Raw genomic sequence first — 13465 nt, 5'->3', positions numbered from 1 at the left:
TAAAAACACCTCTTCCACCTCTTCCTCATCCCAGTCAGTCACCATAGTTCTAGTACTAGACTGAGGCACGTCTCCCCAAACGTGACGTCATCACCGAATTGCGTTAAAAAACCCACTAAACGACTAAAACGGTAAAAACTGGCCTTTAACACTATTTGGTGACATTTTTAACAATGATATACATATGTTGAGTACTTTATGTACCCATTAATCAACAGTGGTGGTTAACCTGCAACATGGGCTTTAATGGAACAGTGAGTAATAGTTAATGTCATAGCAGGGCACTGCAGGGCGTTGCAGTATGTAGCGTGGCACAGCAGGGCATGGCTGGATGTAGCAGGTTCAGCTGGTTTTACTGGCGTAATGATGGGTTATTGATTCGTCTGTAATCAATGAAAGGTTCTCTGTGTTTCAGTCTCCGCTGCTCACATCCTCCGTCTGTACGAGAGGTTTAGTTTCTGGACGTAGACCAGAGGGAGAGCTCAGGTCGGTGGACATCTTTGTTTTAACCTGTAATTATCACATTGGAAGCAAAATGTCCATGTGGACTAACTCTGTGTGAAAGGCCTTGATCCTGATGGGTTTGATTTGGACACACATTTGTTTCTAATAGAGAGAGTGGGAACAGTCAGAGGTTATTCAATTATTTTTCTCCCGTATTTGTCATGTTGTATGTGACAAAATGCAGTCCTTCCAGAAAAAGAGTTTTTTGTGATTGTTGCGGGCAAAAATCCTTGATTATGTGGCAGGTTTTCTTAAAAATGCGATGGAATATGCGGGATATTTATGCAATTTTATGCGATGAAATTGCGGGAACTTGCAAAAACTGCGGTTTCATCGTGGCTTCATCGCGGGGTTTGCAGCTTTTCGATGATGTTCACGTCGTGTAATTACGTCACTTCATAACGTTCCCATGGCAACAGGGGAAACGGCTGCTCTTGTGTGAAGTAAACGTTTTTCAACTTTCTGCTAAGATATGATGTGACTTTTTTGAAACGAAAATACGGGGATTATAAAATCATGCAAGCCCTGCATATTTTGCACGGAAATCTGCAATTTATGCAGCGAAAGTGCGGTGTATTTGAAAAAATGCGGCCCCCGCATAAATATGCAGACTTTGACTGATTATGCATTGAATTATGAGATCGCATAATCATGTTTTTCTGGAGGGACTGAAAATGAAAAAAAATCGGTGCCATGTCATTTCTCCGACGGTCTCAATAACCTCAAAAATTCCCTTTGGTCCTACAGCCCACTAGTCCAACGTCCACCAGCGATATTACGAATCCCACTATGGCCACGCCAAGACCCGCCCTTCAATAGCATTCATTGGCCAGGCGTCCATGCTTACACAAGGTACGTAACCCCATTTGTATAGGTCCTATCTCCTGACCAATCAGCTATCCTAAACCTTAAAGGAGAATTCCGGTCAATTTCAACACGTAGCTCTGTTGTTTGGAAATTTTGAGTGCTGGCAGTAGCGAAAAAAAGCCCGAAAACAATCGGTGTTGCCTACACCGTGTTATCCCCCTGCTAGCATTAGCACCCTACAGGCTTAAACAGGGCAGTTTTAAACGTGTTTTAAGCCTCTAAACATAATCAAATGTCATTACAAGTGCCTCCCCATGTGCAGTGATTCCTTCTGAGTGAACTCAGTGAATCTGACTGCTGTAGAAGTGACAGAAAGGCATAAAAGTGTGTTAATCCAGCCAGTGCACATACCTCTGTTTATTTCCTGTTTTCCGGTCAAGTCCACACTAGTTGATTGTCGAACTCATACAATCCAATATTCCAGTCAAATTTGCTGTGTTCCCTCGGAAGGAATCACTGCACATGGGCTCAGTGAGCACTTGGCATGGCCATAGTGATAATGAAAATAATGAAATGACAACAATGTTTACATTCAGCCCGGTCTCACGGCAGTTTGTGCAAATGTCACGTTATTTTTAATCTATTGATTCGTGTTCACGAGGACGTTTTTCTTGTTTTTTACGTGGTGGCCAGCACGAAAATGTGAAGTAATGTATTTCAATGGGAAGCATATTTCATGGTCACAGCATGAAAACGGTAGGGAGTAGTATAAAGAGCCGAAAATTTGCGTAGGGAGGGAGGCCGGGGGGGTGGATGGGTCAAACAATACAGGACTTTCACCCGGGCGAGCGGGGATCGTGTCCTGCATGTGGCGTTTAGTTTCCCGTAGTCTTCCTAATCGCAACCATCCAGTTATTGTCGCGCGTCCCCAGCATCCGTCCCCAGCGGCCGTCTCCCGGCGTGTGAGGCGCCCTTTCCCCGTAATGTTTTTCCTAAACCCAACCTCCGCCATTCCTTTATTGTCGCACATCCCCCGCGGCTAACTCCCGGCATATGGGGCGTCCTTTTCAGCTGTCTCCCGGCGTGTGAGGCGTCCTTTCCCCGTAGGGTATTTCGTGCTGGCCACCACCTAAAAAACGAGAAAAACGTCCTTTATTATGAACACTGATTAAGTTGCAAAGCACAGCATAGTGTAAACCACCACAGAGAACATGATTTAATTTTTGTTTTGTTGTTTTTCAATCATGAAACTGCCTGAACTAACGATGCATAAATCAGAAGATAAAGTCAGTACTTTTGTGAACACAGAAACTTTTAATCCTTCACACGACAAACTGTAACACAACTGGAGTTATGAGAGCAGTTTGTAGTCCATCCTGTGTTTGTTAGTCACGTTGAACAGGAAACAGGAAACATTACTCATTACTCTTTCCGCTCTCTTTCTCCAGAAAGGAAACGGTGGACTTTGCCTCCTTTGTTCGGATTCTGGCTCATTTTCATCCCACAGAAACAAGCCGATCCAGAGACGGAGTACAGCCGGAGCCGGCCAACAGCAGGACCAGGAAACTCAAATGTTAGTCCACTTTGGTTTGTTCTGCTTCAGCTTTTCATTTCTACTTGGTGAGATGTGATCCACTAATGCCAGTCCCTCTGTCTGTCTGTGTGTTCAGTTGCTTTCCAGTTGTATGATCAGGACAGAGATGGAAAGATTTCGCGAGAAGAGCTTCTTCAGGTCTGTTAAACTCATAACTGTACGGCCGCCGACTTGATCTTCTAAAGATACAGGAAGTCGTTCATTTTCAATGGAAGCTGCTTCTCTCAGCTGCAAGGAGCGGCAAATCTGTGTTCCGCGTTTTGGCCGTTTTGAGCGTTTTGAGCGACCAGAGCGTCAATCAGAAAGTTGAAAGTAGGTCAACTTTATGGTAATGAGCTATGACACGGTTCAGCGGCAACCAATCAGAATATAGACGTCCTTCACGCTGGCTGATTCCAGAGAAACATACGATGTAAACTTTGGTTCCTACCAAAACATTAGTTCAGAGAAAAAGGAGGAGAAGCTCATCATGGCCGTTGCTGGGTTCCCTATCATTTATGATATTTGCATATAGGGACCAGTTAACGTTACCTGCTGGTCACATGGTCTCTAAACAGTCCGCTCACGGTGAAGTCCTGCACGGATCAACAGCTGACGGCTGCTCGCTCTGCCTGCACGCTGCTGCGGTTCAGCGGCTAACGAGCGAGCTAACTGCTAACAGACACCGCTGCGACCAACAACCAATACACATTCTGTCATTATGTACGTAATTTATAAAAGTGCAGTGGCTGCTTGATCTTTTTCCGTGATGAACATAGAAAGCTGCTACGTCAGAGTGGCCGAAGCCTCAAACAGCTTCCCCGGACTTTTGGACAAGCGTCCTTTACCGGGCGGCCAGAGCTTTTTTGCAGCTCAAGTCGGCGGCGGTGTGTATGTACAGTAACTGTATATCTTCACACCTCTCTAAATACACACCTTGGAAACAAACTTCAAATGGTACCACTCAGACTCTGAAATCTGCTTCAGGCCGATGGGTTTCAGGCACATTCATTTGATGGAGCATATGATTACTTCACTATATTACCCAGAGTCTTTGCAATGCAAAAACGGTGCAACTTCAACAAAATTGCATCTTTCCAGTTCACTCACACGGACAGGAGTATATAGTTTGGATTCACTTCACTTCTGTACATCTATATGATTAGTAATCTACAAAAATGACCCTACGTGAGGTTATACAAATGGGATACCAGTGCAAAGTTTTAAACAGCCTCCTCGAAGCATGTGATTATTTCAAGTTACAAGAAATCCACCACTAATTATCCTTATCCTCCGACAGAAAGATATAACAGTATATCATTTGCATATACATTAATGCTGAGAGCCCTAAAGGATTTTTGACAACCTCAGGTCCGTCTGGTTTAATTTTCTAAAAAAGCTTGTAAAACATTAACGCTGTTGTCCACAGTCAATCTATGAACACCATTTGTTCCGGAAAAACTGGGCTATTAGAATATCTGGGCTGCAGTGAGGTCAATTGAATGTTAAAAAGGTTGTAGGACCATAAAGACAAATAAATAAATAAAACGGAACAGGAATCTCACAGATATGTATTGATATCACACACACAGCAATAAAAGCTAAGCCAATCTTCTGTCCAAATCAGTTTTCCTATGTAAACAGTCAAACAGTGAAAAAATAAACATTGTTACTTATACAGTGGACAAAATATCTACATTTTTTCAAAAACAGTCCAGACACTTTTGTCCTCATGACATTCACTTATGCCAAAACTCTACTAATGTCATATTCATTGATATCACACACACAGCAATGCAACACACACATTTGTGTTGTCTAAAACAGTTCTATATATTTGGAGTCCTCCAGTGGAAAAATAAACATAATGAACATTATAACTCATATAAAGGACAAACTATTTACATTTCTTACATACAGTGTATCAGTCTTGGATGTAACAGTATGGATTAATTGCACAAAGACCCCAAAAAACTCTGGACTTCTAGGATACAAAACCTTCTGTAAGGGCTAGGAAGACAACAAAGACATCAGCAGAATGGGGCGACTGTTAGCTTTTAGCTCCAAAAGACCGTATGTTTCTACTAGTTATTATTATGCCTTGGAAGGTTAAACATATATTATGTATATAGAGAAAGGAATTGGGCCCAGAATCGAGCCTTAGAAATTAGGTATGATTTCATAAAAATGAGGTTTAGAATCAGAATCAGAAAGGGCTTTATTGCCAAGTACGTTGCACATACGAGGAATTTGTCATAGTGTTATTGGTGCATGTCACACATTCAAATATAAGAAGGATAAAAGAATATAAACAATATAAGTATAAACATATACACACAGTATGAATTAATAACGATAAAATAAATGTAAATAAATAGTAAAATAAGTTAAACAGTAGTAACAGTGACAGTGACAGTGAATTCCAAAAGTAAGTGTAAAACTAGTGGTAATTGGTTGGAATGAAGTTGGCTTAGAAGATATAACACAGAATTGGGTGATCATTTTTACTTTATAAACAGACTGGGTCAATTTTGACCCAGGAAGCCAACACAAGGGTTAAGACGCAAGTCGTTTCTGGATGCGATGATTGATCGGTTGCTAACTGTGACTGACAGGTGCTGCGGACGATGCTGGAGATGCAGGTAACGGAGGAGCAGCTGCAGAGCATCGCCGAGCGAGCCATCCAGGAAGCCGACCTGGACCAAGATGACGCCATCTCCTTCGACGAGTTCAGAAAGGTGAGAGGGGTTGACTTAATTAGGGACCAAATAGACAATTGGGAATATTAATCTAAACCTAAACACTTTAGATTTTAGATTTAGATTAAGATTCAACTTTATTGTCATTGTGCAGAGTACAAAGACAGCAAAATGCAGTTTGCGTTCCAACCAGAAGTGCAAAAAAAAGCAGAAAAGTGCAATGTGTTAGACAAAGTATAGACAGGTGGTGCATAAGCAGGACAAGAAATATATTGCAGTGTTATAAGAGCAGAATAAATATGGGTATGTAATATGAACAATGTATGAACAACATGTACAGATATGTGCAATGTAGTAGCAGTGACATACTAGTAGTAAAAATTATATTATATATATATATATATATATATATATATATATATATATATATATATATATATATATATATATATGTATGTATATTAGGGCTGTCAAAATAACGCGTTAATTTCGATTAATTAATCTGAGAAAAAATAACGCAGATTAATCCATTCCATATTGACGTTTGATCCGGAGCCGTTCTAGCCTCCATTGGACTGTAAAATGAAGGAGGGAGACGAGAATGTGCTGCCTGGATCATTAACTGGAACATTTACTTGTAAAAATCTTCTTCCTGCCAACCCTGGCTACCGAAATCTGGAGCCACTGATATGTCTGCTCTTCTCTCTGATGCTCTGAAGACGATACAGGCAACACAAACACCGCTGCATGTGACGCTAGTTAACACTATACTCAACAGCAGCTAACGTTAGCCTACCGCTAGCTAGTTAACACTATACTCAACAGCAGCTAACGTTAGCCTACCGCTAGCTAGTTAACACTATACTCGACAGCAGCTAATGGTAGCCTACCGCTAGCTAGTTAACACTATACTCGACAGCAGCTAACGTTAGCCTACCGCTAGCTAGTTAACACTATACTCGACAGCAGCTAACGTTAGCCTACCGCTAGCTAGTTAACACTATACTCGACAGCAGCTAATGGTAGCCTACCGCTAGCTAGTTAACACTGTACTCGACAGCAGCTAACGTTAGCCTACCACTAGCTAGTAGCTGGATTAAACATGGTTACAATGCTGACAGCTAACGCTGAACGGTGTAAAGTGTGACTGTGTTTTACTGTAGAGGATTGTGACTCAACAGCGGGATGTAACAATCTGCAGCTGCCGTCGGAAAAACACAGACGGTGTGTTCAATGAAACTGGTAAACTACAGCTTCGTGGTGCATTTGAAGTTATTGTAAATGTCCTTGGTGGTTGTTTTTGTCGTTCAACAGCAATTTACTAGTGAAATAAGTTATTGTTATTGTTATACATTATTATTAAATCATTTAATTTTGACCATATGGCCTTGGCAATAAACAAAAAAAAAAGTATCGGTTCAGGCACCGTTAATTATGTATGCGATTAATTTCGATTAATTAATCACAGAGTCTGTAATTAATTAGATTAATTTTTTTAATCGATTGACAGCCCTAATATATATATATATATATATGTGCAGTGTAGTAGCATTATAAGAATAGGAAGAATAGTAAGAATAAGTGTATGTGCAGGATGAATTGTATGAAGAGCAGTACAATATGGCTATGTATAGGTGTAATTACAGTATGTACATCTGTAAATAAATAAATAGAACAGTATGGGTTGGGTAGGGGAGTGCAAATTATTTTTGTATTTAAGTAAAAGTACTATTGTGAGGATGAAAACAAAGAGGATTTGTTTGCTGAATTAACTTGTTAAGTCTTTAAACAATGAAATAAACTTTTTATACTGTTATCAATTATTATTAACATAGACGATGCTAACATCAACATAAAGCAATAGCTTCCAGTGTTTCCAAATACTGTACTGAGTAATAAGTACTGAAATATCATCAAATGTACTTGTTTTCATCTATGGTAGGAAAAGTATGTATCATACTTTAAAATGATAATTTTTATTTTGTTTTCAGTCACTGGAGAAAGTGGACATCGATCACAAGATGAGCATTCGCTTCCTGAGTTAAAGACACGGCCGGCTACTATTTTGGGGATTTGCCTGTTCACATTTAAAGGAAGAATATCAGTCATCTTGTTGTCTTTCTAAATCCTGCTAGAGGAGACAAAGATGGAGACACAACAAAGTGTGTAGTGATGTTTGTCTTGTAAATCACCCCAGTCTCACGGCAGTTCGTGGAACAGGACACGATTATGTCGTTTTTCTCGTGTGGTGATTACGAATTTTAATTTAATGTATTTAAATGGGAAGCATATTTCGTGATCACAGCACAACAACGGTAGGGAGTGGTATGAAACGCAGAAAATCCGTGTAGGGAGGACGGGTCAAACAACACAGGACTTTCACCCAGGAGACCGGGGATGGCGTCCGGCGTGTTGCAGTTCCTTTCCCCGTTCTTCTCTTCCTAATCTCAACCGTCCCGTTGTTGTGGCCGGCGTGTGGCGTTTCATGTCCCCGTTGTTGCGTGCCACAGAGACGGATCGTGTCCCTGCGTCCGGGGATCATGTCCCGCATGTGGCGGTCCATCCCATTGTTGTTGCCAGCGTGTGGCGTTTAATTTCCCCGTTGTTGCGTTTACTTTCTACGGAGCCCCCCTGGTCCCACTTTGTAAAAAAAAAATTAATTATAACTATCTCGTGGCCTCAAGATACTATCTCGTGGCCTCAAGATACTATCTCGTGGCCTCAATATACGATACTATCTCGTGGCCTCAAGATAGTATCTCGTGGCCTAAAGATACTATCTCGTGGCCTCAACATACTATCTCGTGGCCTCAAGATAAGTGTATATAAAAGGAGAATGCACAATGGAGCAGCTTTTCTCCCCAAAGCAGAGAGTGCACGCTAAAGCTGCTGCATCAAGACATTTAAAGGAATATAAATAATAATAGAAGTTGGTAAATAAACAAGTATATACTTGTAAAAAGTATAAATATAGGCTATAAAATATGAAGAAGAATTATAAATGACTATGGATATGCAGTCTCATGGCAGTTCGTGTAAATGTCACGTTATTTTCTCGGGGAAAGGACGCCGGGAGACGGCTGTGAAACGGCCGAAAATGATGGTTTGTAAGCTGGGAGGCGGCCGCAAGGCGGCCCGCTGGGGACGCGCCACAATAACGGGATGGCGGAGGTTGGGTTTAGGAGAAACCTAACGGGGAAAGGGTACCTTACGCGCCGGGAGACGACCGTGGGGGACGCGCCACAATAACGGGATGGCAGAGGTTGGGTTTTAGGAGAAACTCTCTGCACTCTCTGCTTTGGGGAGAAAAGCTGCTCCATTGTGCATTCTCCTTTTATATACACTTATCTTGAGGCCACGAGATACTATCTTGAGGCCACAAGATAGTTATAATTAATTTTTATTGACAAAGTGGGACCAGTTGGGCTCCGTAAATTTCCCCGTTGTTGCGTTTAATTTCCCCGTTTTTGCATCCCCCAGAGAAGCCCAGTGTCATGGCAGTTCGTGAAATGGTAACGTTCGAAAATCATGATCTGTACACGAAATAAACGAGAAAATCGTGATCTGTACACGAATCAATAAATCTAAATAACGTGACCATTTCACGAACTGGCGTGAGACCAGGTTGTGTAAATTCAGTTCACGATATGAAGAGAAACAAGTAGGACGGAAGAGATCAGAGTTGGCACGGACCGTCCATGTGCAGCCCAAATACCATATTGACCTGATATGATACGACCCTGTGTTGTCCGCCTGTATGTTCGCATGAGGAGCGCAGTAGACCCCGTAGATCCAGGCGACTATGCAGGCCAAGTGGCGCTCCCCGTGTGAAAAGCCCCTTTATGCTTCAACAGTGTTATGACATAATGAGACTTTCTTCACTTCATATGAACACCATATGTGTAATTCATGGCTCAATTCAAACGTTCTCTACCTGTTCGCCACGTACATTTTTTTTTCTGAATTAAGGTCCCATCGTGGTCCACCGGAAGAGGGTGGACATCACCTTTCAGTCGGAGAATCTTATGAAATGTTAAAATTAATGTTAAGGTTGGAACTGTCCGCCTGTAATGAAGTATCTTTGTGGTTTTTAGTACTAACTAACTCTTAAAGGAACACGACGGCTTATTGGGACTTTGTCTTATTCCCCGTATCCCCCAGAGTTAGATAAGTCCATACATACCCTTCTCATCTCCGTGCGTGTCTTAACTCTGTCTGACCCACCCACCATTAGCCTAGCTTAGCACAGATCCTGGAGGTAACCGGCTCCCACTAGCCTACTGCTCCCAATAAGTGACAAAATAACGGCAACATGTTCCTCTTTACATGCTGTGATTTGTAGAGTCACAGCATGTACAAATAACAACGTCACATGAGACACAGCCATCACTGTATATAAACCGGGAACTATATTCTCAGAAAGGCGAAGCACTGCTACTTCTGCTACTTGGGTGGAGTGATATGCTTGCAGCACGTGAGAAGCCCCGAGTATGTCCGAATAAGTTGGCATGTTCCTTTAAATAAATAACTTTAAACTCATATCGCGTATCAGTGTGAGCTTATTTAACCTTCTCCTATCAGCAGTTTCCTTCCCGAGATCTGTACGAGTTTAGAAACTGGACAAAGTTCTGTGTAGTGTGTCATGATCTGTGATGATTGAATGTTTTAATACATCATTTCACAATCCAGTTTCACCGCGTTGCTCTTTAGTCTCATGCCGATGCAGATTTTGGCTCGTGAATATCAAAACACTAAATAAACAAGTTGATTTCAGGCACATACATTTTTCTGCTTTATTTCAAACATGTCAGGACGTGATTATCACTTACACAATGTCGGCTGTTTTAAATCTGAATGTTGATCACATCCCATTGGTTCTCGCCTGTTGTGGTTGGCGTTCCATTTTTCCTGGGAACCAACAACGAGATGAAGCAACCTCCCACTAGACGCCATTACATCATCGTCATTCAAAGCTGGAACCATTTTATTTGGGGATATAATAATTCGGGTACTGGTGCATACTTTTGAACAATGTTGCCTTTAAAGGCCTTGTGGTGAAGTGAGTATGCTTGTCGTATTGTCAGTTCGGAAAGTTACAAAAATTTGCTAACACAGCCCCCAAATCCAACGTCAGCAGGCTGCAGAGTTTCCGACACTGTTCCACAATCCAACAAGCACTTTGGTTGCAGCATATTGACACCTTAAAGGGATAGTTCACATATTTGAAAGTGTGTTTATATGATCTACTTCTCCATAGTCAAGTGTGTTAACTGCAGTAGATGGCGGTCGGCACGCCACAAGTTTGTAGAAGCAGGCTGGAGTACCGACACGGAAGCTAAGCTAAGCAATGTCCTGCTGTGGACGGGGGCAGCAGCTAAACGCATTTTAGACACCTAAACACATCTATATCAGTTTAATTGTATGCTATATTCCAGCCCGGTCTCACGGCAGGTCATGTAAATGTCACGTTAATTTTAATCTATTGATACGTGTTCACGGGCACGTTTTTCTCGTTTTTTACGTGGTGGCCCAACCCGTTCTCATTCCGAACTCGGAAAATAAGGACGTTTGGACAGTGGCTGTCAGCGTCTGATGTGACGAAAAAGGCGTCTTTCAGTGTATTTGTGTAACGCACTGGGGAGAGCAGCAGTTAGATAGGATTTAGGGTGAATTAAGGGCGAATTTCTGCGTATGACGGTTGGTTGGGGTGGTGGATGAGTCAAACAAACACAGGACTTTCACCCTGGAGAGCGGGGTTCGCATCCCGCTTGTCACGCTTGCTATAGTCGCTTTTTATTTTCCTCCTGCGTGTCACAGAACCGTACGCCCACCCACGACCCTTTCCTAAACCCAACCGTCCCGTTCTTCCCGCGTGTCACGGAACCGTACGCCCACCCACGACCTTTACTTTAACACAACTGCGTCAAAAGGGACGGCAATAGTCCCGACCAAGTGCGTTTACTTATAGCGCTAAAGGGACGGCAATAGTCCCGACCAAGCGCGTTTACTTATAGCGCTAAAGGGACGGCAATAGTCCCAACCAAGCGGGTTTACTTATAGCGCTAAAGGGACGGCAATAGTCCCGACCAAGCGGGTTTACTTATAGCGCTAAAGGGACGGCAATAGTCCCGACCAAGCGCGTTTACTTATAGCGCTAAAGGAGACTTTTAGCGTCAATAAGAACGACAAAGGCACCTGACCAAGCTTCCATATTTTACGAGATGAGTGTGAGAACCTGTTGGGTGGCCAGCTCAAAAATGTGAAATAATATATTTCAATGGGAAGCATATTTCGTGGCCACAGCACGAAAATGGTAGGGAGGTTGGTCGGGGGGGTGGATGGGTCAAACAACACAGGATTTTCACCCGGGCGAGCGGGGATCGCGTCCCGCGTGTGGTGCTTTATTTCCCGTAGTCTTCCTAATCACAACCGTCCCATTATTGTCGTGCGTCCCCCGCGGCCGTCTCCCGGCGTGTGAGGCGCCCTTTCCCCGTAGGGTTTTTCCTAAACCCAACCTCCGTCATCCCGTTATTGTCGCGCGGCCGCCTCCCAGCATATGGGGCGTCCTTTTCGGCCGTCTCCCGGGCGTCTCCCGCCTGCGTCCCCAGCGGCAGCCTTGTGGCCGCCTCCCAGCATATGGGGCGTGAACACGTATCAATAGATTAAAAATAACGTGACATTTACATGAACTGCCGTGAGACTGGGTTGTATATTCATAATATTTTCAGCTATTACCTTGCTGTCAGACAGCCCTTTACGATGGGGAACTGAAGCCATTATCTCTGCTCTCTTCAAAGCCACCATTTCAATTCAATTCAATTTTATTTATTATACATTTCACCTCACAGAACTTGGGAGTTGCTGCTCTACTGCTGCTTCCATCGGTTAGTTTTGCTAGTTCCTAACCCTTTTAAACACCAAAGTCACACAATAACACAAACTAACCAACCGATCGAGGCAGCGGGGTTGGATGAGGTTGATGTTGTGAGTCCAACTTTCCCATACGCACCCTTTACCCTTCCCCAGAACATTTCATCCATACACCAAACATAAAATGTCTATAACAAAACTCCTATTGTGGATTTTTACAGTTTACAATCCAGTTAACTGTGTTAGAAACTGTACAGAAACTATCATTTCTGTAAATTTAAATCCCATACATGGCAAAGCATGTCGAGGTTAACACTGCTAACGTCTCAAAATACTGGAAACAGCCCATAAAATACCTCCCAAATTCTCAGAAAATGTCAGAAGACAGTCAAGTTCTTCACACCAAACTGGGAAAACCATTTCTTAATGGAGCTGGACATTGTGATGTTGAAAGGACCCAAAACAAACTGTTGGTTCAAAGTTGGAAGAACACTATTGTCTAAAATATCATTGTATGCTCAAACATTTTTCTTTCATGGGATCTAAGAAAGTTTACAAAAGTATTGTAGAGTTTGTAGACAGGGCTGTCCACATATTTGGTAATTGGGAAACTGGCCGTTTTTCGTTTTTGTTTTTTTCCTTTCAAAACGAAAATCCGTTGGCCACCAAGTACACGGACCGGGAAACAACTCTGTGCTGTGTTTTCAAGGTGTAGTGCAGGAAAATATGTCCTGCCGTGAGCAAGGTGTATTTTATTTTGAAAAGTATCCGGATGTTTTATTTTGTTTCTGTGCTCGACTTCCTGTCCCGCACAATCTGAATTGTGCTGAATTGCTGCGGAGCTCTCCGTCGCCCGTCAAAAATAGAAGCTCTGCGTATCTGCTCCGGAGGGCTGCGGACTGACGGAGCTGGGACGGAGTAGGGACGCAGACGTTCTGCAGTCAGTGGAAATACACACATTGACTTTAATGGAAACCTAATGACTCCGTCGACGTTCCGGAGACGTTCCGCA

The 13465-nt window shown here is 42.7% G+C and overlaps 1 protein-coding gene across 1 annotated transcript in view; it reads left to right on the top strand.

Annotated features, from left to right (window-relative positions):
* Positions 1 to 7724, top strand: part of LOC116062741 (calcineurin B homologous protein 1-like) — a 30160-nt gene extending 22436 nt beyond the window's left edge. The window contains exons 4-8 of the mRNA XM_036001572.1: positions 2760 to 2884; positions 2982 to 3043; positions 5500 to 5622; positions 7575 to 7637; positions 7684 to 7724. Coding sequence (XP_035857465.1) covers positions 2760 to 2884; positions 2982 to 3043; positions 5500 to 5622; positions 7575 to 7628 — 364 coding nt within the window. The 3' untranslated portion in view covers positions 7629 to 7637; positions 7684 to 7724. The remainder of the gene's footprint in view (positions 1 to 2759; positions 2885 to 2981; positions 3044 to 5499; positions 5623 to 7574; positions 7638 to 7683) is intronic.
* The last annotated feature ends 5741 nt before the right edge of the window (positions 7725 to 13465 follow it).

Source organism: Sander lucioperca, chromosome 5 (assembly GCF_008315115.2).
Source record: "Sander lucioperca isolate FBNREF2018 chromosome 5, SLUC_FBN_1.2, whole genome shotgun sequence".
Lineage (NCBI taxonomy): Eukaryota > Metazoa > Chordata > Actinopteri > Perciformes > Percidae > Sander > Sander lucioperca.
This window is presented reverse-complemented; position numbering and strand designations above follow the sequence as displayed.